This window comes from Oryctolagus cuniculus, chromosome 2 (assembly GCF_051225735.1).
Source record: "Oryctolagus cuniculus isolate XC-2025 breed Fujian yellow rabbit chromosome 2, ASM5122573v1, whole genome shotgun sequence".
Classification (NCBI taxonomy): Eukaryota; Metazoa; Chordata; class Mammalia; order Lagomorpha; family Leporidae; genus Oryctolagus; species Oryctolagus cuniculus.
This window is the reverse complement of record NC_142868.1, coordinates 89,959,393-89,985,286: the sequence shown is the minus strand read 5'-3', so window position 1 is coordinate 89,985,286 and position 25,894 is coordinate 89,959,393. Positions and strand designations below refer to the sequence as shown.

The following is a 25,894-nucleotide window of genomic DNA, read 5'->3' as shown; positions in this document are numbered from 1 at the left end:
AAGTGCCAGAGCAAGAGAAATCAGAAGACGGACACGGAAGTTTGTGAAGTGCGATCTGAACTATGGGGAAAGAACGCAGAGTGACGGAGTTGCTCTACATTAGCGGTCAGTCAGGAGGGTACGACAGGGAGTCTAAATAAGCCCAGTGAGCCTCACCTTACAATCTGTACTCTGTTTTACACTCCACCTGTCTCACTCAAGACTAAACTGGTGTAAAAACGACAGAACAGTTCTCCACCTGTCAAGTCCATGCTAGCCCTGAAAATTCGATTTTTGGACTAAAAGCATCTAAGTAAATATCCAGGTTAAGGGTCAACCCAAAGAATGCATGATTTGGCAGTTTAAAAATACTTATATGCAACAGTTTAAAATTACTTCAGCACGGAGATATTTCAGCACTTACCATTTAGATTCCCACTGGTAGACACAGCACTGCTTTGTTTCTGGTTGTCGTAAGCAGGACCGATGTTACTAAGATCCTGCAAGGACAAATCCAATGAAAAAGGGAGCCTACAAAAGTAAGACAACCTGGCAAGGCTCAAAAGCCTGAGAAAAATTCTAACAGAATGAGAATGGAAACTTGCAGGGACCCCGAATGTGGCTGCTTCAGGGATTGGAAGTGGCACAGGCAGAGGCCAAGTGCGAGGCTCACAGGCATGTAAGAATGGTGGGCAACGAACCGCAACGGGGCAGTCAACCTGCTGAGCGTGCGTGGCGAACCACAGGGCCCGCGCGGCCCACACTCGCTCCCCAGGACGCCAGGTCTCATTTCACAAGAGACAGAAATCTGAATTTCCAAGGCGAACTCTCCGATGTTCAAAGCTAGCAAACATAGTAAGGCACCACTGAGAGCTTTGACCATCTGAGCTGCCAAATGCGATCCCTGCCCAATGTGACATTTTCTTTTCCCTTTTAGGTTGGATATGGAACACACACTCTTCTACACAGCAAATACTAAGGGCAAAACTTGAGACAGCAAGATCAGAAATAATCTGGAGGCCAGCGCCGTGGCTCACTAGGCTAATCCTCCGCCTGTGGCGCTGGCACTCCAGGTTCTAGTCCTGGATGGGGCGCCGGATTCTGTCCCGGTTGCCCCTCTTCCAGGCCAGCTCTCTGCTGTGGCCAGGGAGTGCAGTGGAGGATGGCCCAGGTGCTTGGGCCCTGCACCCCATGGGAGACCAGGAGAAGTACCTGGCTCCTGCCATCGGATCAGCGCGGTGCGCCAGCCGCAGCGACCACTGGAGGGTGAACCAACGGTAAAGAAAGACCTTTCTTTCTCTCTCTCACTGTCCACTCTGCCTGTCCAAAAAAAATAATAATAATAAAAAAATAATCTGGAACTGCATTATGTGCTACACATGAGGAAATTAAAGCTAAAAAACATAAAAATGATTTGCACAAATTCAGAACATTCAGGGCAGGAGTGGGGAGCCTCTGGCTCATCAACTGCGTAAGGCCCTCAAAATCATTCGGTCTGACCCTGCGAGGCAACCGTGAGGCTCAAGAGGGAGTTCAGTCTGCAGCAGGCCAACTTCTAAGCTGACGATCGTGCACGGCCTGCAAGTGATGTTACAGCTATCCAAACTGCCCCTGGCAGGAAAAAGTGCCCCACCTCCCTCTGCTCTGGGGGAAGCACCAGAATCCAAACCCGAGGCTCCCGACTCCAGGTCTGCTCTTTCCACGGGCATCCAAAAGAGAAGACAAGGCATGTTCTCATACCTGATCCAGAAGTCCAAATTTGGGGTAGTCTTCTTCAGGGTCTTTGCTCCCTGGATCAGGGTGCTCCTTTACCAAAAACACATCTCTCTCTTTACTCTAGAAAGGAAACAGCTCTTTAAAGATTTCCCACTTACATGCACAAAATGGAGGACTTCCTCCAACTGCAGAAGTGAATTCCTAGGGGTAGTCTCCATAGTGCGTGTCTCTCTGATGAGAAAATCTAACACAGCACCATCAACAACCCAAACAGCAGAGAAACGCAAAGGGAGCCAAAGTCTGCCCCAATCCTTATTCCCCACCCCGCCGGGAGGGTACCACGGCCAACAGCTTGCTCACAGGTGCTCTCTTTAATTCTAAGGACGACACTATTCTTTTTTTAATCAAAGAGAAAATGAGGTCTTAAATTTCAATGTAAAATTACATTTCCAAACATGCAGTGGACCAAGGTTTCATCATATAAAACCACCACTGTTGAGGCTGGTGCTGTGGTGTAGTGGGCAAAGCCGCCACCTGCAGTGTCGGTATCCCATATGGGTGCTGGTTTAAGTCTAGGCTGCTCTACTTCCGATCCAGCTCCCTGCTGATGTGCCTGGGAAAGCAGCAGAAGATGGCCCTGGTTCTTGGGCCCCTGCACCCATGTGGGAGACAGGGAAGAAGCTCCTGGCTTTGGATCAGCCCAGCTCTGGCCATTGCGGCCATTTAGGGAGTAAACCAGCAAGTGGAAGATCTCTCTGTATCTCTGCTTTTAAAATAAATACATAGATCTTAAAAAAGGTTAAAAAAAAAAAAAAAAAACACCATTGCTGTAATAATTATCCATTTATTTTTTAAAAAATATTTATTTATTTGAAAGTCAGAATTAGAGAGAGAATCTTCCATCCCCTGGTTCTCTCCAGATAGCCACCATGGACAGGTCCGGGCCAGGCCGAAGTCAGAAGCTTCATCAGGGTTTCCCACGTGGGTACAGGGGCCCAAGTACCTGGGCCATCTTCTGCTACTTTTCGCAGATACATTAGCCAGAAGCTGGATAGGAAGTGGAGCAGCTGGGACACAAAGTAGAGCCCATATGGGATGCTGGTGTCACGAGCAGCGGCTTAACCCCCTAAGCCACAACACTGGCCCCAGTGATATCACGACTCAACATGCTACACATTGATTTTGTGTGTGAAAACTAATAAATTTGCAATTGGATATATCTCACACTTAAAGATTTAATATTAAGTTGTTTTCATTTTCTTAGGCATCACATTACTGCCAAGTGAGAAAATAGAATTTAACTGTTGCAAACAACACTGATTTTCTAAATGCCAGGTCTAATTAAATGTATTCTACTTACCATGGTTTTAACAATGTTATTTGGCCAAGTCATTTTCCCAGGTCTCTGTCTGGTTGTCATGCACTCCCAGTATTTATCAATAAATGGTATAATATCCTAATTTAGAAAATAAAATACATTAAGTCTTTTATAGTTGTTTTCAAGGTTAAGCTCACAAAGAAAACAGTAGTTTTTTCAAAGAACCTTGTAACAATAAAGAGAAAATCGTATTTTGTCTTTGAATCACTGAACAAATATTTAACTGCATGCAAACACTGGATAGATTATGGGAGTTTCAAACAAGTGTACACGAACCTAAGCCACCTAGGGCTTACAACCCAGTTGGAGCGAAAGCTCTGTCACATTCCCTTGCTGTCAACTGGACGGTGATGTCCAAATTACTCACTCTGCAACTTCCACTCTTGCTCTTGATATTCAGAGTCACTGAGCACCCAGAATCGTAAGCTAGACCCTGGTTCTTGTCTCACAGCCTTCCCATCTAGTCATCAGGTGAAGCTTACAACTGCAGAAGCTTCACGCCACCCAGGCCTCCTTTCCATCCGACTGCACTGACTACGGCCCTCCCCAGCTCTTGCCCGTGTGCCTGGAACTGTCGGACCCGGACCTTCTGGCATCAAAGTTTCCATTCCAGACTACTCTCCAACCTACCACCACCAGAATTAGTGCCATGGAAACCACATTTTTACTGGAGGAAACCAGGGTTGAAGTAGGGGAAGTAAAAGGACTACTTTACTGCTCTAGAAAGTAGGAAGAATTCCAACCTAACAAGGACATACAAGAAGTTTCAGGAGTCAGCTTGAGGAGCCCACCCTGGTCAAATCTGGGAACATTTGTGCATCAGAACCCAGTAACGGATTAAACATCAATTTTTAAAAATCCATTATTTAAAAAAGGTTTATTTGTTTATTTGAAAAGCACAGTGACAGAGGAGAGGGGCAGAGAGATCTTCCATCCACTGACTCACTCCCCAAAAGACCTCAACAGCAGCCAGAAACTCCATCCAGGGGTTGCAGCCTGCTACCCTGGCATACCATATTAATGCCAGTTCCAGTCCTGACTGCTCCTCTTCTGATCCAGCTCTCTGCTGTGGCCTGGAAAAGCAGCAGAAGATGGCCCAAGTACTTGAGCCTCTGCACCCACATGGAAGACATGGATGAAGTTCCAGGCTCTTAGTTTTGGCCTGGTCCAGCCCTGGGCCTTTATGGCCATTTGGGAAGTGAACCAGCAGATGGAAGATTGATATTGATCTCTCTCTACCTCTCCCGCTCTGTAACTCTGCCTTTCAAAAAAATAATCTTAAAAAAAAAAAAACCAAAACTCATCCAGATCTCCCATGTGGGAGGCATGAGTTCAAATACTTATGTCATCATTTGTTGCTTTCCCAGGCACATTAGCTGGGGGCTTGGATCAGAAGTAGACCACAGGGTTGGAGATGTGGCGCAGCAGGTTAAAGCCCTGGTCTGCAGCACCAGCATCCCATGGATGCCAGTTCGAGTCCCTGCTGTTCCACTTCCAATCCAGCTCTCTGCTAAGACCTGGAAAAATAGTAGAAGATGGTTCAAGTCCTTGGGTCCCTGGACCTGTGTGGGAGATCCAGAAGAAGCTCCTGGCTCTGGATCAGCGCAGGTCCAGCCACTACGGCCATTTGGGGAGTAAACCAGTAGTTGAAGACCAACTTCCCCGCCACCTCTCTCTGCCTCTGTCTCTCTGTAACTCTGCCTTTCAATAAATAAATAAATCCTTAAGTTGCCCAGCCGGGACTCAAACAGGAGCACTATGCAGCACCACAAATAGCAGTTTTACCTGCTTTGCCACAATGCCAGTCCCTAAAACCCACAATTTAATAGAACTAGAAAAAAAGGGGCGGGGCAAAGCTCTTTGTGGCAGAAGAATTGCAACCAGTGAGTATATTCTGTTTTACAGCCACTACCTATTAATGGACTCAGGTTAAGATAACCCACAGTGGCTGGTTGAAACAGGCGGCAGAGCAAGGCATTTGCACAATCTCAATGTTTCAGCCCAGACATAACATTTAATCCTCCCCAAGATAAAAAGGTCCCTTAACAATGGAGAAATCAGGAGGATACCTCCTCAATCAAGCAGTCAAAGGATCACCAGGCCGGCGCCGCGGCTCACTAGGCTAATCCTCCGCCTTGCGGCGCCGGCACACCGGGTTCTAGTCCCGGTCAGGGCACCAGATTCTGTCCCGGTTGCCCCTCTTCCAGGCCAGCTCTCTGCTGTGGCCAGGGAGTGCAGTGGAGGATGGCCCAAGTGCTTGGGCCCTGCAGCCCATGGGAGACCAGGAGAAGCACCTGGCTCCTGCCATCGGATCAGCGCAGTGCGCCGGCCGCAGCACACTGGCCGCGGTGGCCATTGGAGGGTGAACCAACGGCAAAGGAAGACCTTTCTCTCTGTCTCTCTCTCTCACTGTCCACTCTGCCTGTCAAAAAAAAAAAAAAAAAAAAAAAAAAAAAAAAAAAAAAAAAAAAAAAAGGATCACCAATAACAACAAACCAGTCCCTTATTCTTACTGGTGTGACATCCAGAAAAAAACCCACACTACCTTCACACTATTCTTGCCAGAAAATGTTCAGCCTGAACGTAAGCACGAGGAGACAATTAGATAAATGCCAACTGAGGACTGCCCTGCCAAGCCTAAATGTCACAGCAGGTAAAAAAAATAAACAAAGGAACTGCTCTAGATTCCACACAATAGAACCATTACAGCTAAATCTGACACGTGATTCTGACCAGATCCTGGAGGAAGGAAAAAACTCTGAATAATGTTAAAACAACAATATAGAGAAAGTATGACACAAATTTCTAGAGAGCATTGTTTCAATGTTGTATGTTTTTATTGCTTGACAGAATAACAGGTAAGTACACCACCTGCAATGCAGTCTCACATAGTTAAAAAAAAACAGATACGTGAAGTGAAATGTAGCAAGATATTAGCTACTGGTAAGACTAGGTAGGTGCAAAATGCATGTTTACTGTAGTAACTGATTTTTCCTATAGATTTGAAAATTTTTAAAATAGTAGTTTTGGGGAAATATTAACTAAGGGAACACCAATCTGCTAATTGTTAATCACAACACTTCTCTGGGTAAAGCACTTTTATACAGAAACAAAGGGGAACCCTCTGCTGACTGCTCCACCTTACGCAATCAAGTGCAAAATTCTGTTAATAGGCCAGGTCTTTGCCCATCTGATCAACCAATCTCATGACACAAACTCCTTGCAACTGTTTTTCAAATTCTATAACTACACTACAGTCAATTCGTAAGAATCAATTTTGGGGGCCGGTGCTGTGGCGCAGCAGGTTAAAGTCCCAACCTGCGGCACCAGCATCCCATATGGGTGGTGGTTCGAGTCCTGGCTGCTCCACTTCCAATCCAGCTCTCTGCTATGGCCTGGGAAGGAAGTAGAAGATGGCTCAAGTCCTTGGGCCCCTACACCGCCACGGGAGATCCGGAGGAGGCTCCTGGCTCCGGATCAGCTCAACTCTGGCCATTGTGGCCAACTGGAGAGTGAACCAGCAGATGGAAAACCTCTCTCTCTGGCTCTACATCTCTTTCAAATAAATAAAAAATAAATCTTAAACAAAAAAAGGAATCAATTTTGGGGATGGGGCTGTGGAGCAGATTAATCCTCTGCCCTTGGCACCGGCACCCCATGTGGGTGCCAGTACTAGTCCTGGCTGCTCCTCTTCCAATCCAGCTCTCTGGTATGGCCTGGGAAAGCAGTAGAAGATGGCCCAGGTGATTGGGCCCCTGTACCCATGTGGGAGACCTGGAAGAAGCAGCTGGCTTTGGATCTGCACAGCTCTAGCCGTTGTGGCCATTTGGGAAGTAAACCAGCGGATGTAAGACCTTTCTGTCTCTCCCTCTCACTGTCTGTAATTCTACCTCCCATACAAATAAACAAAATCTTAAAAAAAAAAAAATCAATTTTGTAGGTAAAAACTAGCACTAGCACTGACAAGAACAGATAACATTGGAAAGGGTCAAAGGAAAAACACTTTTTTCTATCTGACAGGTAGAGTTAGAGAGAGAGAGAGAAAGAGAGAAAGGGAGGGAGGGAGGGAGGGAGGGAGAAAGGGAAAGGTCTTCCTTCTGTTGGTTTACCCCCCAAATGGCCGCCACGACTGGTGCTGCACCTATCCGAAGCCAGGAGTCAGGTGCTTCTTCCTGGTCTCCCATGTGAGTACAGGGGCCCAAGCACTTGGGCCATTCTCCACTGCACTCCTGGGCCACAGCAGAGAGCTAGACTGAAGAGGAGCAACCAGGACTAGAACCTGGCACCACATGGGATGCCAGAGCCGCAGGCGGAGGATTAACCAAGTGAGCCACGGCACCGGCCCCAGGCAAAACACTTTTTAATGAAGCTTCGATAATTCTTGATAAAAAGAAACTGACCCCCTTTCTCCTTGACAAAGTCTGTGATAGGCATCTACAAACTTCGTAAACAGACTGAAAAAGTTCATGTCAGATCTGATTATTGTGGGGTACTCATGTTGTTTTTTTAAACGATTATTTATTATTATTTACATATTTGAAAGGCAGAGTGACAGAGAAAGAGACAGAGAGAAATCTCTCATCTGCTTTTTCATTTCCCAAATAGCTTTAACAGCCAGGGCTGGGCTCAGCCAAAGCCATGGGCCAGGAATACCACCTTGATCTCCCATATAGGTGGCAGGGGCCCAAATAGTTGGGCCTTGATCTGCTGTCTTCCCAGGCTCATCAGCAGGGAGCTGGATCTGAAGGAGAGCAGCCAGGACTGGAACTCCAACCAGCACCTGGATGAGATGTTGGCGTCACACCCAAGGGGATGACCCACGGTCCCACAAAGCTGGCCTCTCAGTTATTTGCTTTTATAAAGCCAGGAAAAACTATTTAAGGATTCACACTACTAACAGCCAAGCCAAATGACACATACAAGGAAATCAGCAAATCCCTTAAGAGTAAGATATCCACTAACCTACAGTCCTATAGTCATAAACATTGAGGTACTTGTTAACTAAGCACTTGTTCTTAAAGACTGGATATACAGTTCAACCTGATTCATTGGCACAATTGGAATTACATTAATTCTATCTGTACCTTATCTTTGGAGAACATGGTTTTCGGGTGCTCATCCTGTGTTCGGGACTGCCATGTAAGGTTGGCCAAAGCACTAAGGCACATTTCCTTCAAGTCTATCAAAAACAAAAAGAAGGAAGGCAAAGTTACCTATATGGGGCAAGCGTTGTGGTATAGCAGGTTAAGCCTCCATATGGGTGCTGGTTCAAGACCTGGTTGCTCCACTTGCGATCCAGCTCCCTGATAATGTGCCTGGGAAAGTGGTGGAAGACAGCCCAAGTACTTGGACCCCTGCAGCCATGTAGGAGACCTGGAAGAAGCTCCTGACTCCTGGCTTTGGTCTGGCCCAGCCCAGGACATTGCAGTCATTTGGGGAGTGAACCAGCAGATGGAAGATCTTTATCTCTCCTCCTCTCTCTGTAACTCTACTTTTCAAATAAATCTAAAAAGTAATAATAATTTTTTAAAAAAGCTACCTATAGTACTATAACTCTATCATCAAAGGAATATTCAACAAGATGTCCCACACAAAACTAAAATGGAGTCAGCATTTGATTGGAAATGGGCAACAGCAATTATTCAGAATTGAAGCCCAGCTTATCTTCTAGCTACTAGGCAACAGTCTCCCAATTGTGCTAAGCCCATTTCCCTTTACTTTTCCAGTAATCATTTTTTAAAATGTTGGTACTTTTATTTATTTACTTAATCCATTTGATTTGAAAGGCAGAGACACAGAGACATAGAGACAGAGAGACAGAGAGAGAGGGCAATCTTCCACCTGCTGGTTTACTCCCCCATAAGACTGCAACAGGCAGGTTGGGCCATGCTGAAGCCAGGAACCAGGAACTCCATCGAGGCATCCCACAGGTCCCAGGGGACCTGTGCCACCACCTGCTGCCTCCCAGGCATGCATTAGCAGGAAGCCGGATTAGAAGCAGAGTAGTTGGGACTTAAACCAGGCACTCAAGTGTGGGATGAGAGCATCCCAACACGAGACTTAAGCTGCTGTACCAAATGTATGCTCCAGACAATCATTTTGAAATACTCAAGGGATGTTCTTACTTGCTTGCTTCCGGAGGAAATAGGTATTCCCACTGTGATGGCAAACATTGCAATGAAAACTGTAGTTAGTCATGAAAGGCAGGCAGGATCTGTAGAAAAACCAAATCACACAAATTAGTGAACTTCTGAATGAGACATAAATCAACAGGAATCCTCTCCCCTCCATGAAACTTGGATAAAAGTTTTAAAATATCAATATACCTTTAACCTAAAAACCAAACGATAACTTATCTGGACTTTTCTGTCACAAAAATTAGCAAGATACATCTACCACAGGGGAAAATTTAGCATCTAAAAGGAACTTAAGCCAGCGCTGCGGCTCACTAGGCTAATCCTCCACCTTGCGGCGCCGGCACACCGGGTTCTAGTCCCAGTCGGGGTGCCGGATTCTGTCCTGGTTGCCCCTCTTCCAGGCCAGCTCTCTGCTGGGAGTGCAGTGGAGGATGGCCCAAGTCCTTGGGCCCTGCACCCCATGGGAGACCAGGAGAAGCACCTGGCTCCTGCCTTTGGATCAGCACGGTGCACTGGCCGCAGCGGCCATTGGAGGGTGAACCAACAGCAAAAGGAAGACCTTTCTCTCTGTCTCTCTCTCTCTCACTGTCTACTCTACCTGTCAAAAAATAAATAAATAAACAAAAGGAACTTAATTGGCACCTTGTACAGGTTAGTTTATTATCTTTATTTTTTAAAAAGATTTATTTACTTGAAAATCTGAGTTACACAGAGAGAGGTCTTCCATCTGCTGGTTCACTCTCCAATTGGCTGCAACAGCTGGAGCTGTGCTGATCCAAGGCCAGGAGCTTCTTCTAGGTCTCCCACATAGGTACAGGGGCCCAAGGACTTGGCCCATCTTCTACTGCTTTCCCAGATCATAGCAGAGAGCTGGATCAGAAGAGGAACAGCTGGGACTTGAACCTGTTGCCCAAATAGGATGCTAGCACTGCAGGCAGCGGCTTCTAAGCCACAGCACCGGCCCTGATGAATGGGTTTTCTAGATAACTGAACTGTGTGTAGAGATGAGAAAACAAGTAAGGGATGAGGGAGACAAACCTGCATAGGCAACTTTGTCTGGAACAGAGGATTTGTCAAGAAAAGGATAAAAATAAAGCTTGAAAAGCAGCAATCACAAGAGGACCTTACATGCTAGGCAGAACTGGACATTATCTGTAGGAGCTAAGGGGATAAATATCTGGTGGGATGGGTCTGATGGGAGAAGAGATAAGAAAAAGTAAATATGTAAAGAGGCTTTTGAAGCTCCAGGGGGCCTCAGAGTGACAGCACTAAAAATGCAAAAAAGAAGGGAAGTGAGAGGCGAGAGGTGCAGGAGTGAAAGGTGTTGCGACCCCTCACCACTGGCTGTAGCCTTTGTCTGTAGACAAAGACCTGCCTGTCTTAAGGCAGAGAGGAAGAAGCCAGTGGAGAGGGCACTGAGTAAGGCAGCAATGGCCAACTCAATGCACGAGAACAGCCACTGTGGCAACCGTGCCAGGGCCGGGGAAGCGCAAGGAGAGCTTTGCAAAAGAGAAAGGAACAGGGAAAAGACCTTCAGGATAAACAGGTCCAGCAGGGAGAGAAGAAATAACTAAAGGCAGGCTGGGGGCGGTGCTGTGGCACAGCAGGTTTAAGTCCCGTCCTGCAGTACCGGCATCCCATATGGGCACAGGTTGGAGTCCCGGCTGTACCACTTTTCTGATCCAATTCCCTGCTGATGCACCTGGGAAAGCAGTAGAAGATGGCCCAAGTCCTTGGGCCCCTGCACCCACGAGAGAGACCCAGAAGAAGCTTTGGCTCCTGGCTTCAGACTGGCCCAGCTCCGGCCATTATGGCAATTTGGGGAGTGAACCAGTGGGTAGAAGACCTCTCTCTCTCTCGCTCTGTCTCTACTTCTGTTTGTAACTCTGTCAAATAAATAAAATAAATCTTAAAAAAAAAAAAAAAAAAAAAAAAAGGCAGGTTGATCTCAGACTCAACTGAAACTAGCTTAGGGAATCCTCAAAGAGAAGTTTCCCAAGTAAGTGTTCAGCCCATGGCCACCACACAAGGAAGCAAGAAGCATCCGACCCATCTTTAACACTAAGTTCCCTTACCTTTGCCTCTGCTAGAACCTCTGGAGTTACACAGTTGGGATAAACTCACTCAGAGAGGGCAAAGCCTTGTGGGGAAGACAGGTAGATGCACAGAATTCAACCACAACTGGGTGTTCAGAACAAGCAGCTCCTGTTGTCTATCTCAGCCCTAAAAGACAATCAGCCCCTCCTACCCGGCTGGGCTTCAGGTGTCACTTCTCAAGTTAAGGGACACATGGGTCTCCCCAAAGCTACCAAAACTCTGAGTTGAGTTTGACTCTTCCCTGAATTCCTCCCAGTTCTCTCTCCAGTGAAGTCTCTCTCCTAGGCTCTCTCCAAATTCCTGCACATCTTTTTACCAAGACCAATTCTTTCTTCTCCATTTCTCAGTATTCTCTTTCTTTAAAAACAAATCCTCTATCTAGGGTGACCAGACACACGCTAATTGGGATATTAGCATTTCTAAGGCCCACTTCAACTTTTAAAAGGGAGGTATTTCTTCACTACCCGGCTGAGGGACCCTCTTATTTGTTAGTTTAATCAGACCATGAAGAACATGGCAGGCCATTCCAGGACTGAAAGCTCGGTGCTAGCTGTGTTCCTAGGGCAAGGAACAAGGCCTTTGTTTTCAGGATCTTAATTCACTGGAAGAGGTACCTGATGGAAACAGTCTTTGCCGAGACAGCTAAAGCAAACCTTTTCTCCTGCCAAGGGCTGTGTGGATATTTAGATCATCTGCAGGCCACTCACAACCATCAGCTTCATTAGGTCGGAGCCCTAGGTAAGTGCGAGATCTATGGAGGGAGCCGAAACAGCTCCTGACCCAGAGCCCTACTCACCGAACAGGGGTTAGGACACGGTTAATACTGTGCGTGTATTCTGCCCGCACACTCTTCGACGGGTGCACACGCCGAGATTCACTCTACAGAGATTCTTACAAGACGACAAAATAAAAAGAGCACTCACGAAGTGTCGATGCCGAAGGTCTCCGCCGTGAACCATTTCGTACAGATGCCACACTGCAGCTCCACTTCCCCCAGCTGCCGGCAGTTCTCGTCCACCGAGCCCGCCTGCACGTCCATCACCTCCGACGTGTCCCCGGCGCCGTCCTGTGCCCACAGAGCAAGCCGAGAACCAAAGTGGCGCACTTGGCTGTGCTGCTGCTGCCGCCTCCCTTAACATTCTTAAAGACAAATCCTACTCTGCCGGCAGACATCCAAAAGAGAAATACTTACTAGTGTATCCTTCCCATTCGCGGATTCCGTCTCTAAACCGCCGCTTATATCCGCCAAGCTGGCATCCCTGGGACAACGAAGACACACAAGCAAGGCTTTTCAGGGCAGACAGACCTCATACAAAACAACCAATGCACGGAGCGCCGCCTCAGCTTTTTCTGCCGGGCCACGGTCTGGGCACCATGGACCGGGTGGGTGTCCAAGGAGACCGCGAGCCCGCGGCAGCGGGGACGCCTCCGGGCCCCGGCGCTCAGGTCTAGCGCCGGACCTGGAAGAGGTGCACAGGACGCAGCGCCCCGGTGCTCAGAGGGGCCGCTCCTTCTCCCAGGGTGGCGCCCGAGACTCCTGCTACCGAGAGCGACGTGCAAGCCTCCTCCCGGGGCGCCAGTACCTTGGCCCTCGCGCGGCCTCGGACGCGGTCGGAGGAGGCAGGACGAGCCGGGCCGTTGGCCGCAGGCCTAGGTTCGGTTCGGAGGGGTGGGCGGGAGCGAGCCCGGGAGCCGCGGGATTCTAAGGGGGGCGGGCCTCCCCTCGCGCGTCCTCCCCGGGGCCGCGGGACGCCTTACCCACTCTCAGCTTCTCCCGAGCTGGGCTCCGCCGCGGGGGCAGCAGACGTCCCCTCTCCAGCCGGGGCGGCTGCTACTGGTGCCGCCGGCTTCGTCTCTCCGTCTTCTGCAGCTACTGCATTTGCAGCCGCTCCCGGGCCGGGCCCGGCACCTGCTCCGGGGCTGGGTCCAGTTCCCGCCGCCGCCATGCCTGCCGCCTTCCGGACTTCTCGCGAGAACACACCCTCCGTCTCGCGCAAGTTGCGGCCTGGCGCCGTAGTCTTCAAACGGCCAAGGCCCGGGGTGGGGCCTCCGCCTGTCTGAGGAGTACGCGCTCGGGGCCCGCCCGCTTTAAGGCCGGGAGGGCGGGGCTGCGGTGACCGCCGGTGGCGCCCGGTGAGGGCGGAGCGGGCTTGACTGTCAGTTACTTCTCCGCGTCGGGAACGGACGCTGCGCGTTTCTGTGGCTGAGAGTGGCAGTCACGGCGCGGACGAAGGGCCGTGGCCGCGCTCCCCGGCCCCCGACATGTGGGGAACGTCTTCCAGAGAGACCGGTGCTCGCTGCGCCCCTGTTTGGTCGGCTGCCGGCGAGCGCGTTTACAAGGTCCGCAGAGGTGAACGCACGCCGCGCAAGTGAGGACGGGCGGGGGCGTGGCCAAGAAAAAGCCGGGGAGGGGGAGGAGGGGGAAGGAGGAAGGAGGAGGGGGAGGAAGGAAAGGATGAGGAAGGGGAGGGGTTGGGGGGAGAGTTGGAGGAGGGGTGGGAGGGGGCGAGGGGGAGGGGGAAGAAGGGGGAGGAGGAGCAAGAGGAGGAAGGAGGAAGGAGGAGGAGGGGTGGGAGGGAGAGGGAGGGGAAGCTTGGGATAGGGATGCCAAGGGCCAGGGCTGACAGCGAGCGCAGGTGCACAGTAGCTGGTCGCTGCGTAGCTACGGGCTCAGGACTCCGGAACCCACACCCGTGGGACCGCTGGGCCAGGACGGGTCCCCCGGAGATCGAGCCCGTTTCCTGAAGAGTGGCCCACAGATGCACCCACAGGTCTGCTGCAGCCCGCGTCCGAGGTCACTTGGAATGTGAGTCTCCAGGGCTGCAGACACAACCCTTCGAAAGGCCCGGCTATTTTGATCCCCTTCCCTCCCCTCCCCTCCCCTCCCCTCCCCTCCCCTCCGCTCCTGTTTGAAAGGCTGGGTGAGAGAGAGGGGAGTCGATGCATCTTCTCTCCGCTGGGTCACTCCCCAGCCGCCCCGGTCCCGGGTCCTTTGACAGACTTAAAGGAAAGCTCAGTGAGTTACCAGCTGGTGATTTGAAAGCCTGGTAGTGATGAATGTTGATCCCTGAAGAAGAGACAGGATGCTTGCACAGGCCAGCTCCCCCACAGTATTAACTGCAGTGGTGGTTTCAACTTGCTCATCAGGGAGTCTGGGCTACACTTACTGGTTTGCTTCTGGTAAACAAGGTTTTGTAGCAGGTCGTGGACTAGGACTGGGCCCCTGCAACAGGACCCGGCCGATTAGCAGGTTGCCGGATTCCCTCTAGCTCTGACCAATTAAGTAGTTAAATCATAACCGATTGGGCCGGCGCTGTGGCACACTGGGTTAAAGCCCTGGCCTGAAGCGCCGGCATCCCATATGGACGCCGGTTTGAGTCCTGGCTGCTCCTCTTCTGATCCAGCTCTCTGCTATGGCCTAGGCTAAAATAGCCCAGTTCTTGGGCCCTTGCACCTGCGTGGGAGTCTCAGAAGATGCTCCTGGCTCCTGGCTTCAGATCGGCACAGCTCTGGCCATTGCGGCCATCTGGAGAGTGAACCAGCGGATGTAAGACCTCTCTCTCTCTCTCTGTCTCTACCTCTCTCTCTGTCTTTCAAATAAATAAATCTTCTAAAAAAATTATAATCGATTGATTGACTAGGCTGAAGCCAGCTAAGGTGTTTTTTATGCCTCACTTCCATCTTGAATGAGGGCTGTCATCACATTGTGGGTTGGAGGTCTCAGAACCAGCTCTCGTTCTGCACATAAAGTCTGTAAACTCTGTGTGACATAATTCCCTGAAGAATTTCACTTTCTAACTTGTGTATTCAAGAGGCTCTGGCAAAGATCTTCCCATCCTGTTGGAAGCCACCGCTCGCCTGGCTCCTAGCTTCCTTCTGCTTTCCTACCTGCTGGACTGCCCGCCTGCTCCGCCTCATGTCCATATCCGTTACATCAGAGCCCACATAAAGTCACTGTCTCTCCTGCAAAAGCTTTTGCTTCACGCAGTTTTCGTGCCGGCACGTGGGATCCGGCGGTCCTCAGTTACAAACTAAAATGGCTTCTTGTGGACCCACAGGGCCCACAATCCCATTTGGCCATTCAGGGAGTGGACTGTGGGGGTTGATCTCTTTCTCTTCCTCTCTTTTATGCTGCCTTTCAAATCAATCTTTTTAAAGACTTATTTATTTGAAAGGTAGAGTTAGATACAGAGAGGTCTTCCATCCGCTGTTTCACTCCCACAGATGGCTGCAATGGCCAGAGCTGGGTCACGCTGAAGCCAGGAACCAGGAGCTTCATCTGGGTCTCTATGTGGGTGCAGGGTCCCGAGCACGCAGGCCATCTTCTGCTGCCAGGCAGGCACCTTAGCAGGGAGCCAGGTCAGACGTGGAGCAGCCAGGACTCCGAATCAGAGCCCATCTGGGATCTGGTATCTCAGATAGAGCTTAATCTGCTGCACCACGACATCGACCCTAATAAAGTAAATCTTCTAAAAAACATGTTCGAAAGCAAACCAATGCCCCACTCCGTGGTCAGTTTGTTTTTTGCCTATCTACATATTTTTTTAAAGATTTAGTTATTTATTTGAAAGGCAGATTTACAGAGATGCAAAAGAGAGAGAGAGAGAGAAGCCTTCTAGGGCCAGTGCTGTGGTGCAGTGGGTTAATGCCCTGGCCTGAAGCGCCGGCATCCCATATGGGCGCAGGTTCAAGACCTGGCTGCTCCACTTCCGATCCAGTCTCTGCTATGGCCTGGGAAAGCAGTGGAAGGTGGCCCAAACCCTTGGGCCCCTGCACCCACGTGGGAGACCCAGAAGAAGCTCTTGGCTCCTGGGTTTGGATTGGCACAGCTCTGGTCATTGCGGCCATCTGGGGAGTGAACCATAGGATGAAAGGCCACTCTCTCTCTTTCTCTCTGCCTCTCATCTCTTTGTGTAACTCTGACTTTCAAATAAATAAAAATAAATATTTAAATAAAAACCATCACTCTCATTTAAAAAAAGAAAGAGGAGCCTTCCATCTGCTGATTCACTCCCCAAATGGCTGCAACAGCAAGAGTTGCACCGATCTGAAGCCAGGATCCAGGAGGCCCTTCTGGGTTCCCACACGGGTGCAGGGGCCCAAGGAGCTGGGCCATCTTCTACTGCTTTCCCAGGCCATAGCAGAGCTGGATTGGAAGAGGAGCATCCAGGACTCGAACTGGTGCCCATATGGGATGCTGGCACTTCAGGCAGCCGCTTTACCCACTACACCACAGCACTGTCCTGCCTCTATTTCTTTTCTTGAGCTATCTTCTCTGCCTTGAACAACAAATTTTTTTTTTTTTTTAAAAGAAGGCAAAACAGTATTATAGCTGCTGTCTCATCCCATAGGATTTAATTATTTTGGATGAAGTTAATAAATGTAAAAAACAATTTTTTTTAGCTGATGGATGTACTTGAGAAGAATAAAAGGAGCATTAAAAACACCCCCGCAGCAGGTGTTTAGGCCAGCATGGTCCCACCCTGGAGTGCTGGCCAGCCGACAAGTTGGGATCAGCAACACTGTTGTGCTGATCCTGTGCCTCTGCCTGGGAGAGCTCGTCCTCATCCTCGGAGGACAGGAAGGAAGCTGCCGCGCTCCAGGTGAAGAATCAAGATCTAGAGTGCACAGGAGGCAGAAGAGTTGTGGGTCGAAGGCCCTGGTGGAGATGAATGGGACATCCTGTTAACAGTCACTCCTGATTGAATGGCATTGCCAGCTAGCTCTCAGCCATAGCAGAGTGGTGACGCCATGCGGTTCCTCTGGGGTTTGAGGTCCCCCAGCCTCGGGCTGGAGGAGTGGAGGTGCCAGAGCACACGCTGCAAGGTGCTCCCACAGAAAACTCTCCCCCGCCAGGGGATGCGATGGCCCCTCCCACTGCCGAAGGTTGATCTGCTTCAGCTGTCATCTTGGAGAAAAGGGGGAAGAAGTCGTGCTGCGTCCACCCCCCCCAGTCAGATTAGTGTAATCGGTGAGTGAATCCAGAGTGTGGCAAAGTTCATCAGGCCTGAAGGGCATTTGATTAAGGAGCTGACCTTGGGGGTCACCTTTTTTTTTTTTTTTTTTATTTGACAGGCAGAGTGGACAGTGAGAGAGAGAGACAGAGAGAAAGGTCTTCCTTCCGTTGGTTCACCCCCAAAATGGCTGCTATGGCCAGCGCACTGTGCCGATTCAAAGCCAGGTGCTTCTTCTGGTCTCCCATGCGGGTGCAGGGCCCAAGCACTTGGGCCATCCTCCACTGCCTTCCCAGGCCACAGCAGAGAACTGGACTGGAAGGGGAGCAAACAGGACAGAATCCAGAGCCCCGACTGGGACTAGAACCTGGGGTGCCCACGCCACAGGCGGAGGGTTAGCCAGGTGAGCCGCGGCGCCGGCCAGGGATCACCTTTGTGATGCTGTGGGTAAAGAAAGCCACTAACAGCGCACATGTGGGCACCTGTTCATGCCGCAGTTGCTCCACTTCCCATCTAGCTCCCTGCTAAGGGCCTAGGAAAAGCAGTGGAAGGTGGCCAGAGTGTTTGGGCTCCTGCCACCCACATGGGAGACCCGGATGGAGCTCCTGGCTCCTGGCTTTGGGCTGGCTCAGCCCTGGCTGCTACGGACATCTGGGCGAGTGAGCCAGCAGATGGAAGATCTGTCTCTCATCTCCTTCTGTAACTCTTACAAATAAATAAATCCTAAAAAAAATAAAAAAATAAAGTTAACCATATACTTTTTCCAAATCACCAAGAATAAATTTCAAATGTTCTCACTGGGGGTTGGTGCTGTGGTGTAGCGGGTAAAACTGCAACCTACAGTGTCAGCATCCCATATGGGCGCCGGTTTGAGTCCCAGCTGCCCCATTTCCGATCCAGCTCTCTGCTATGGCCTGGGAAAGCAGTAGAAGATGGCCCAAGTCTTTGGCCCCTGCACCCACGTGGGTGACCGGGAAGAAGCACCCGGCTCCTGGCTTTGGATCGGCGCAGCTCTGGCTGTTGCAGCCATCTGGGGAGTGAATCAGCAGATGGAAGACCTCTCTCTCTGCCTCTCTGTAACTCTGCCTTTCAAATAAAATAAATAAATCTAAAAAAAAATTCTTCTCTCTGTCTCTCTCTCTGTCTACTCTGCCTGTCAAAAAAAAAAAGTTCTTAATTGCAAAAAAAAAAAATCAGCATTTGAAGTGATACGTTAATTGGGTTGATTTAATCAGTTTCTATTGTATGCATAGAACATCACTATACTGTATAAACATATACAATTGTACTTTGACAGTTTACAATAAAAAATTACACAGATTGTTACAGTGTTTGGGTGTCAGGGCCACTGTGGACACTGGAGCTTCCTCTCGTGCCGTACATGCCGTTGTTGGAGTGAAGAGGCCTGGCTCAGGGTCTGGAAGGTCTCAGAAGCTGCAGCGGGCCCAGGACCTGGGGACCACCTGAGCGGCTGCCATATCCATGTCCTTGATGCAATCAGAACCTCCCCTCCAGCGGCCAAGGAAGAAGTTTCCAACAGCTCCCTGCGCTGATGCCCTTTGCATTCTCATGTTAGGGAGGAGCGAGCAGGAAAAGGGTCCAATGCAACCGTGGAATCTTGTTTTAGAAAAAACCCAGCAAGGAGCCGGCGCCGCAGCTCACTAGGCTAATCCTCCGCCTAGCGGCACTGGCACACCGGGTTCTAGTCCAGGTCGGGGCGCCGGATTCTGTCCTGGTTGCCCCTCTTCCAGGCCAGCTCTCTGCTGTGGCCCGGGAGTGCAGTGGAGGATGGCCCAAGTGCTTGGGCCCTGCACCCCATGGGAGACCAGGAGAAGCACCTGGCTCCTGGCTCCTGCCTTCAGATAGGTGTGGTGCCCCTGCCTGCTCTCTCACTGTCCACTCTGCCTGTAAAAAAAAAAAAAAAAAAAAAAAAAACCCAGCAAGGATAAAGTTTGCTCCCAGCAGGAGTCCTTTGGTGGGCACAATCAACTGGCTACTGCTGGCCTGAGAGGCAGGTTGGTGGTCAGAGGGCAGCACAGCCGCGTGTGTGTGTCCGTGTCCCCGAAGGAAGCAAGGTCTCCTTTAGTATCCCTCACAGAGGACGAGGGTCCACCTGCATAACCCCTGGCGACGTGTGCTGAGGACTGGAATACCTGGGACATTTTTGCTTTTCTACACCTAACAGATGGGGCATTTCATTTCTAGAGGCAGGCTTCCGTCCTTGCTGTGACCAACATTGCCAGCAGGGGGCAGCCCTAAACTGAATGTTGCAAGGGAATATCTGGAACAGGTAAGGATGCCTCAAACGTTCCCCCTTCAAAAAGTAGCTTCCTGCGCGTGCCCTCTGAACTGGAGCTGGGGGCACGAGGACTTTGTTGTCACTGCGCTGTGGCCTCTGGGCCCCGTCTCCCCCATTTTTCCTACCCTCAAGGAGGGTGTGAAACTCAAGAAAACCTAACCTTTAATGTCTCACTTTTCCCACCAAGCTGAAGGAAGTGTTCCTTACATGCTGCCCATGAGAAAGAGGCTTTGTTCTGATTCCTCCAGAAACAGGTGTCCACCGCCTGTGCCACAGCAGGGGTCTCTCGTCCTCAGCTAACGGGGGCAGGGTTGGCCTCTGCACCTTATTTTAAGCCATTTCTGAGTTCCACAGTGAAAGGTGAGTTTACAAAGCAGGAAGCACATGTAGCATCAGTCTCTCTTTTTTTAAAGGTTTATTTATTTGAGAGGCAGAGTTACAGAGAGAGGGAGAGACAGAAAGGTCTTCCATCCACTGGTTCACTCCTCAAATGGCTGCAACAGCTGGAGCTGTGCCATGCCCAAAGCCAGGAGCCTTCTCCCAGTCTCCTGCATGCATGCGTGCAGGGGCCCAAGCACTTGGGCCATCTTCTGCTCCTTTCCCAGATGCATCAGCAGGGAACCTGATCAGAAGTGGAGCAGTCTGGTCTTGAACTGGCGCCCATATGGGATGCCAGCATCGCAGACAGTAGCTGGACCCACTATGCCACAACGCTGGCCCTGGCATCAGTCTTTCAAGGTGCCCCAGGTGTGTCAGCTCCTTGAAGGCATAACTCTGCCACTGTCCCATCTCTAGTGCTTAGCACAGAGAGGTGTGTGCTTGGCTTACAGTAGGCACTCAGAAAGCCTTGAATAAATACCGTTAACCTGTCTTCCCTCCCCAACTCCAACTCGCTAACTGAGCAACCCACACGACAGCCGAATGACTTCCTGGCTCTAGGTCCCTCCTCTAATTGACTTGTCCGACCTTGGGTGTCACTGCCTTGTTCCGATTCCTCCGGCCAACATCCTAGTTGCCCAGAGCTCAGAGTCTCACTAGCCCAGCCCACAGTTCCACCCACCTCGTGGTATCAAGAACACGAGCCCTGGAACCAGACAGAATTGGAATCCTGATTGGCACTTGCCAGACGTGACAATAAAATACCCACCTCTGCAGTCCTCAGATCACAGGGAAGGCTGCAGGGAGCCTCCGCTATGCAGATACTCCACTAGTGTTCTCTTTGGGGTCCAACAATCCCATGCATCCAAACTTACCACGTGGGGCTAGCCTTGTGGTGGAGAGGGTTAAGCTGCTGCTTGTGATGCTGGCATCCCATGGCACAGTTCCGGTTGAAGTCCTGGCTACTCTGCTTCTGATCTAGTTTCCTGCTTATGTGTCCGGGAAGGTGGTGGGAGATGGTCCAAGTACTTAGATCCCCATCACCCATGTGGGAGACCAGTTTGGAGTTGCTGGCTCCTTCCTGGATTTGGCCTTGCTCAGACCTGGCTGATGGAAGCTACCTCTCTTTCCTTCCCATTCTGTCACATAAATCCTTAAATTAAAACAAAAGCAGGGGCCGGCACTGTGGCGTAGCAGGTAAAGCCGCCGCCTGCAGTGCCGGCATCCCATAAGGGCACCAGTTCAAGTCCTAGCTGTTCCACTTCCGATCCAGCTCTCTGCTATGGCCTGGGAAAGCAGAAGATGGCCCAAGTCCTTGGGCCCCTGCACCCACATGTGAGACCAGGAAGAAACACCTGGCTCCTGGCTTTGGATTGGCACAGCTCCAGCTGTTGTGGCCATCTGGGGAGTGAACCATTGGATGGAAGACCTCTCTCTCACTGCCTTGCCTTCTCTCTTTGTGTAACTCTGACTTTCAAGTAAATAAATAAATCAAAAAAAAAAAAAATCAAGGCCTGTGCCGTGGCTCACTAGGCTAATCCTCCGCCTGCAGTGCCGGCACCCCGGGTTCTAGTCCCAGTTGGGGCGCTGGCTTTGTCCCGGTTGCTCCTCTTCCAGTCCAGCTCTCTGCTGTGGCCCGGGAAGGCAGTGGAGGATGGCCCAAGTGCTTGGGCCCTGCACCCGCATGGGAGACCAGCAGGAAGCACCTGGCTCCTGGCTTTGTGATTGGAGCAGTGCGCTGGCCATTTGTGGGGTGAACCAACAGAAGGAAGACCTTTCTCTCTGTCTCTGTCTCTCTCACTGTCTAACTCTGCCTGTCCAAAAAAAAAAAAAAGCTCCCCATGTGGTAGCTGACATACACCTGTTATCCAATAGTGGCCCTGTTCCCCTACACTGGATTCCTTCGATACCACACCCTTGTCATGCATTTCCTCTCGAGCCTACACACACACCCTTCCCAGGGTCTCCGTCACACTCACCAGTCCATTTATTTGCACCTCATGGTGCTCCCTTGGATTATTTAGCTTTGTCTCTCATGTTACCGCAAGGTCTGCCAGCGTGCTGGGTGTGAATGATGCTTGGCAAGTGCTCATTCAGCGGGGCTGGGTTTAGCAGGAAGGATCACTTGCTAAGTCTACAGATGAATCCCGCCTTCCTGGAAGTACCTGCTTTTCAGGCGGCTGGCCACATGGCCTTGCGCCTTTCCTGCAGTCACCTCGGGGAATGTGGCGCCGAAGAGCACCAAGACAGAGATGGCCTCGGTCGTGCCCACAGTCTGGCTGCCTGGGAGCTGGAGGGACGCCACAGCAGCCTGGAGGCTGGAAAACCTGGCAGCCCAGCCCCCCCCTCCCCCCACTCTACTGCGCTGGGAACATTCACCAAGCTTTCACTGTGGCCACCTTGCCATTCACAACGCCTGATCCCTACACCGGCACCTCTCTCTCCCAAACCTGGCGCTCAGGACAGTGATCTGCACCCCAGCAGTCTCCTCTCCCCAGCCAGAGGGCTTATTTTTTATTTTTTTTTAAGATTTGAGAGGCAGAGTTACAGAGAGGGGGGAGATGGAGAAAAAGGTCTTCCATCTGCTGGTTCACTCCCCAAATGGCCGCAACAGCTGGAGCTAGGCTGATAGGAAGCCAGAAGCTTGTTCTGGGTCTCCCATACAGGTGCAGGGGCCCAAGGACTTGGACCACCTTCCACTGTTTTCCCAGGCCATCAGCAGGGAGCTGGATCCAAAGTGGAGTAGCTCGGACTCAAACAGGTGCCCACATGGGAGGCTGGCACCACAGGCGAATGCTGCACCTACTACACCACAGCACTGGCCCCCGTTTCTGTTTATTTATTTATTTTTTTAAGGATATATTTGTTTGAAAGGCAGAGTTAGAGACAGAGTGATCTTCTGCCTACTGATTTACTCCCCAGATAGCTGCAAGGATTTTCACTTCCTTGAGGACAAAGACTCAGTACAGCCAGCACCCAGCCAGAAATGATGCTCAAAACAAAAACACAAACACCTTTGGTTGAGGTTGCAATTTGCCTTTGCGGTTAAGAAGCCCGCGTCTCCAGCTGAGTTCCGGCTATTAGCTTCTGCACGTGTGGACCCTGTAAGTGATTAGCCTCCTGCCACGCATGTGGGACACCTGGACTGAGTCCTGGCCCCCAGCTTCAGCCCCTGTCAGGGAGCCACTGCAGGTGTCTGGGCAGTGAGCCAGCAGATGTGAGCTGTCTGCTTCTCTCAAATAAAAAGTACTGGGGTGGGGGCCGGCGCTGTGGCGCAGTGGGTTAAAGCCCCAGCCTGCAGCGCCAGCATACCATATGAGCGCCGGTTCAAGTCCCGGCTGCTCCTCTTCTGATCCAGCTCTCTGCTATGCCCTGGAAAAGCAGTGCAGGATGGCCCAAGTCCTTGGGCCCCTGCACCCGTATGGGAGACCTGGAAGAAGCTCCTGGCTTCAGATTGGCGCAGCTCTGATCATTGCGGTCATCTGGGGAGTGAACTAGCGGAATGGAAGACCTCTGTCTCTGTCTCTGCCTCTCTCTGCATCCTATATGGGTGCCGGGTTCTAGTCCTGGTTGCTCCTCTTCCAGTCCAGCTCTCTGCTGTGGCTCGGGAGGGCAGTGGAGGATGGCCCAAGTGCTTGGGCCCTGCACCCGCATGGGAGACCAGGAGGAAGCACTTGGCTCCTGGCTTCGGATTGGCGCAGCTCCGGCCCTGGTGGCCATTTTGGGGGTGAACCAACGGAAGGAAGCCCTTTCTCTCTGTCTCTCTCTCTCTCTCTCTAACTCTACCTGTCAAATAAAAAAATTAAATAAAGAAAAGTACTGGGGTGTTCTGGAGGAAACTTTTCCTCAACGGGGAAGACACTTGTAAACAATTTTCTTAATGTGGCCCTGAACCACCAGAGAAGCCACTTTTTTAAGCCCTGTCTCTTGGCTCCCCAGGTGGAGGGCCAAGGGGGAAGTGACCCGAAGGTACAGAGCAGGTGAGCGACTCTGAGGGACATCAGGAGTGAGGGGCTCTCACTGGGAAGCGAAGGGGCCGGCCAGATTGGTCAGCCTCCCTCTTGGTCCTGGTTGGAACCCACTGTTTCCTTTGTTTTGGTGGCAGCAGCAGCAGCAGCAGCAGCGTCAAGGGCTCAGTTTTCCATCTACACAGGAAGGCTGAGTGCCCGGCAGGCACCAATACGCCAAAGGCAGGTCCCTCACGCCACAGGGGAGGAGGATATGGCTCAGCTGCAAAGGCCAGGGGCCAGGCCTGGATGCTGCCTGGGATGCCCACATCCCACATCAGCGTACCCGGGTTCAAGCCCCGGCCCCACTGCTGAGCCCAGGGAGGCAGTGGTGATGGTTCAAGTACTTGGGTTCCTGCCACTCACCTGGGAGAACCGGATTGAGCGCCAGGCTTCTGGCTCTGGCTCGGGCAAGCCCTGGCTGCTGCGGGAACTGGAGAGAACCAGTCCATGGGAGCTCTCTACCCTTCTTTTTCTTTTTTTAATAAGATTTATTTACCCATTTGAAAGAGTTACAGAGAGAGAGAGAGGGAGAGCTACAGATAGAAATATCTTCCATCTGCTGGTTCACTCCCCAAATGGCAATAGCCAGTTCTGGGCCAGGCCAAAGCCAGGAATCAGGGAGCTTCATCAGGGTCTCCCACGTGGGTGCAGGGGCCCAAGTACTTGAGCCATCTTCTGCTGCTTCACCTAGGCCATTAGCAGAAGTTGAACAGCCGGGACATGAACCAGTGCCCATGTGGGATGCCGGCAATGTAGGTGGCAGCTTTACTGGCTACGCCACAATGCTAGCCCCTCTCTCCCCTTTTTTCTCTCTTTCTTGTTTTAAGATTTATTTATTTATTTGAAAGACAGAGGTAGAGAGAGCTTCCATCCACTGATTCACTCCCTGGATGGACTAGCCCAAAGCCTGGAGCCTGGAGCCAGGAGCTTCATCCATATCACCCATATGGGTGCAGGGAGTTCAAGGATTTGGGCCATCTTCTGTCGCTTTTCCCAGGCACATTAGCAGGGAGCTGGATGGTTAGTGGAGCAGCCAGGGAGAGCGGGGACAAGGAAGGGAGAGTGGCACTGCGGCATAGCAGGAAGCCACTGCCTGCAACACTGGCATCCCATATGGGCACCAGTTCAAGTCCCGGCTGCTTTGCTTCTGATCCAACTCCCTGCTAATGGTGCCTGGGAAAGCAGCGGAAGATGGCTCAAGAGGTTGGGCTCCTGCACCCACGTGAGAGATTAAGATCCTGGCTCCTGTCTTTGGTCTATCCCAGTCTCGGCCGTTGCAGTCATTTGGGGAGCAAACCAACGGATGGACGATCTCTCTCTCTCTCTCCATAACTCTCATAACTCTGCCTTTCAAATAAAATAAATCTTACAGAAACAAAAGTCGAGCAGTGAGGGCTTTTAATGGTGCCCATATGGGATGCCAGCGTCGCAGGCAGTAGTTTTACCTGCTAAGCCACAACACTGACTTCCATCTACCTTTGAAATAAATAAATAGAAAAGGCGAGGCCAGGAGCTCGGCCAGTGAGTGCCTACTGCTCCCCAAAAGGCACAAGCTGAACCCACGGCTTCTAGAGGCCACACCAGGCAGCAGCCTTGGTCAAGGTCATCCCGCCCCCAGCACAGCCGGTTGTTCCTCGGCAACATTTCCTGCCTGGGGTTCACGGCCCTCAGAAAACGACCCTTCTAGGACCACTTGTAAGAGTCATCCCCACACACACTGCTGCTCTGGCCAGAAGGGGCCCTTGAAGTCCCAGTCACCTGACCTCTGTAACACTGTCCCCAGAGCCACTCCCTCGCAGGGCCTGGCTTCGGCATCACTTCCAGGAAGCTCCTCCTGCAGAGACTTAGCACACACACAGCTACTCACTGGGAACCAGCCTCACACTGTCTCACACGCACGCCTCTTCTGACGGGCAGATCCTGAAAGTCCGTCAGGCAGGCAGCTT

The 25,894-nt window shown here is 51.1% G+C and overlaps 1 protein-coding gene and 1 long non-coding RNA gene across 6 annotated transcripts in view; one reads left to right on the top strand and one right to left on the bottom strand.

Annotated features, from left to right (window-relative positions):
- ASH2L (ASH2 like, histone lysine methyltransferase complex subunit) overlaps nucleotides 1–13,678 on the bottom strand; it is a 31,238-nt gene extending 17,560 nt beyond the window's left edge. The window contains exons 1-8 of one of the 4 annotated variants that reach the window (XM_051832373.3): nucleotides 13,066–13,678; nucleotides 12,500–12,566; nucleotides 12,231–12,373; nucleotides 9,199–9,287; nucleotides 8,158–8,252; nucleotides 3,056–3,151; nucleotides 1,720–1,815; nucleotides 404–479 (exon numbers count right to left, since the gene is read on the bottom strand). In XM_051832373.3, coding sequence (XP_051688333.3) covers nucleotides 404–479; nucleotides 1,720–1,815; nucleotides 3,056–3,151; nucleotides 8,158–8,252; nucleotides 9,199–9,287; nucleotides 12,231–12,373; nucleotides 12,500–12,566; nucleotides 13,066–13,253 — 850 coding nt within the window. In that variant the 5' untranslated portion in view covers nucleotides 13,254–13,678. Of the gene's footprint in view, nucleotides 1–403; nucleotides 480–1,719; nucleotides 1,816–3,055; nucleotides 3,152–8,157; nucleotides 8,253–9,198; nucleotides 9,288–12,230; nucleotides 12,380–12,499; nucleotides 12,567–13,065 lie in introns of all 4 variants that reach the window. The other 3 variants (XM_051832371.3, XM_089325895.1, XM_089325894.1) reach the window with 3 other exon arrangements.
- Nucleotides 13,445–18,380, top strand: LOC127487276 (uncharacterized). Of its 2 annotated transcripts, none has more exons than XR_016229099.1 (2): nucleotides 13,445–13,676; nucleotides 14,730–14,954. It is a non-coding gene; the product is annotated as an uncharacterized LOC127487276 (long non-coding RNA). The 2 variants fall into 2 exon arrangements; XR_011386367.2 differs by lacking the exon at nucleotides 14,730–14,954 and adding an exon at nucleotides 16,711–18,380 and having other exon boundaries at nucleotides 13,537–13,676.
- The last annotated feature ends 7,514 nt before the right edge of the window (nucleotides 18,381–25,894 follow it).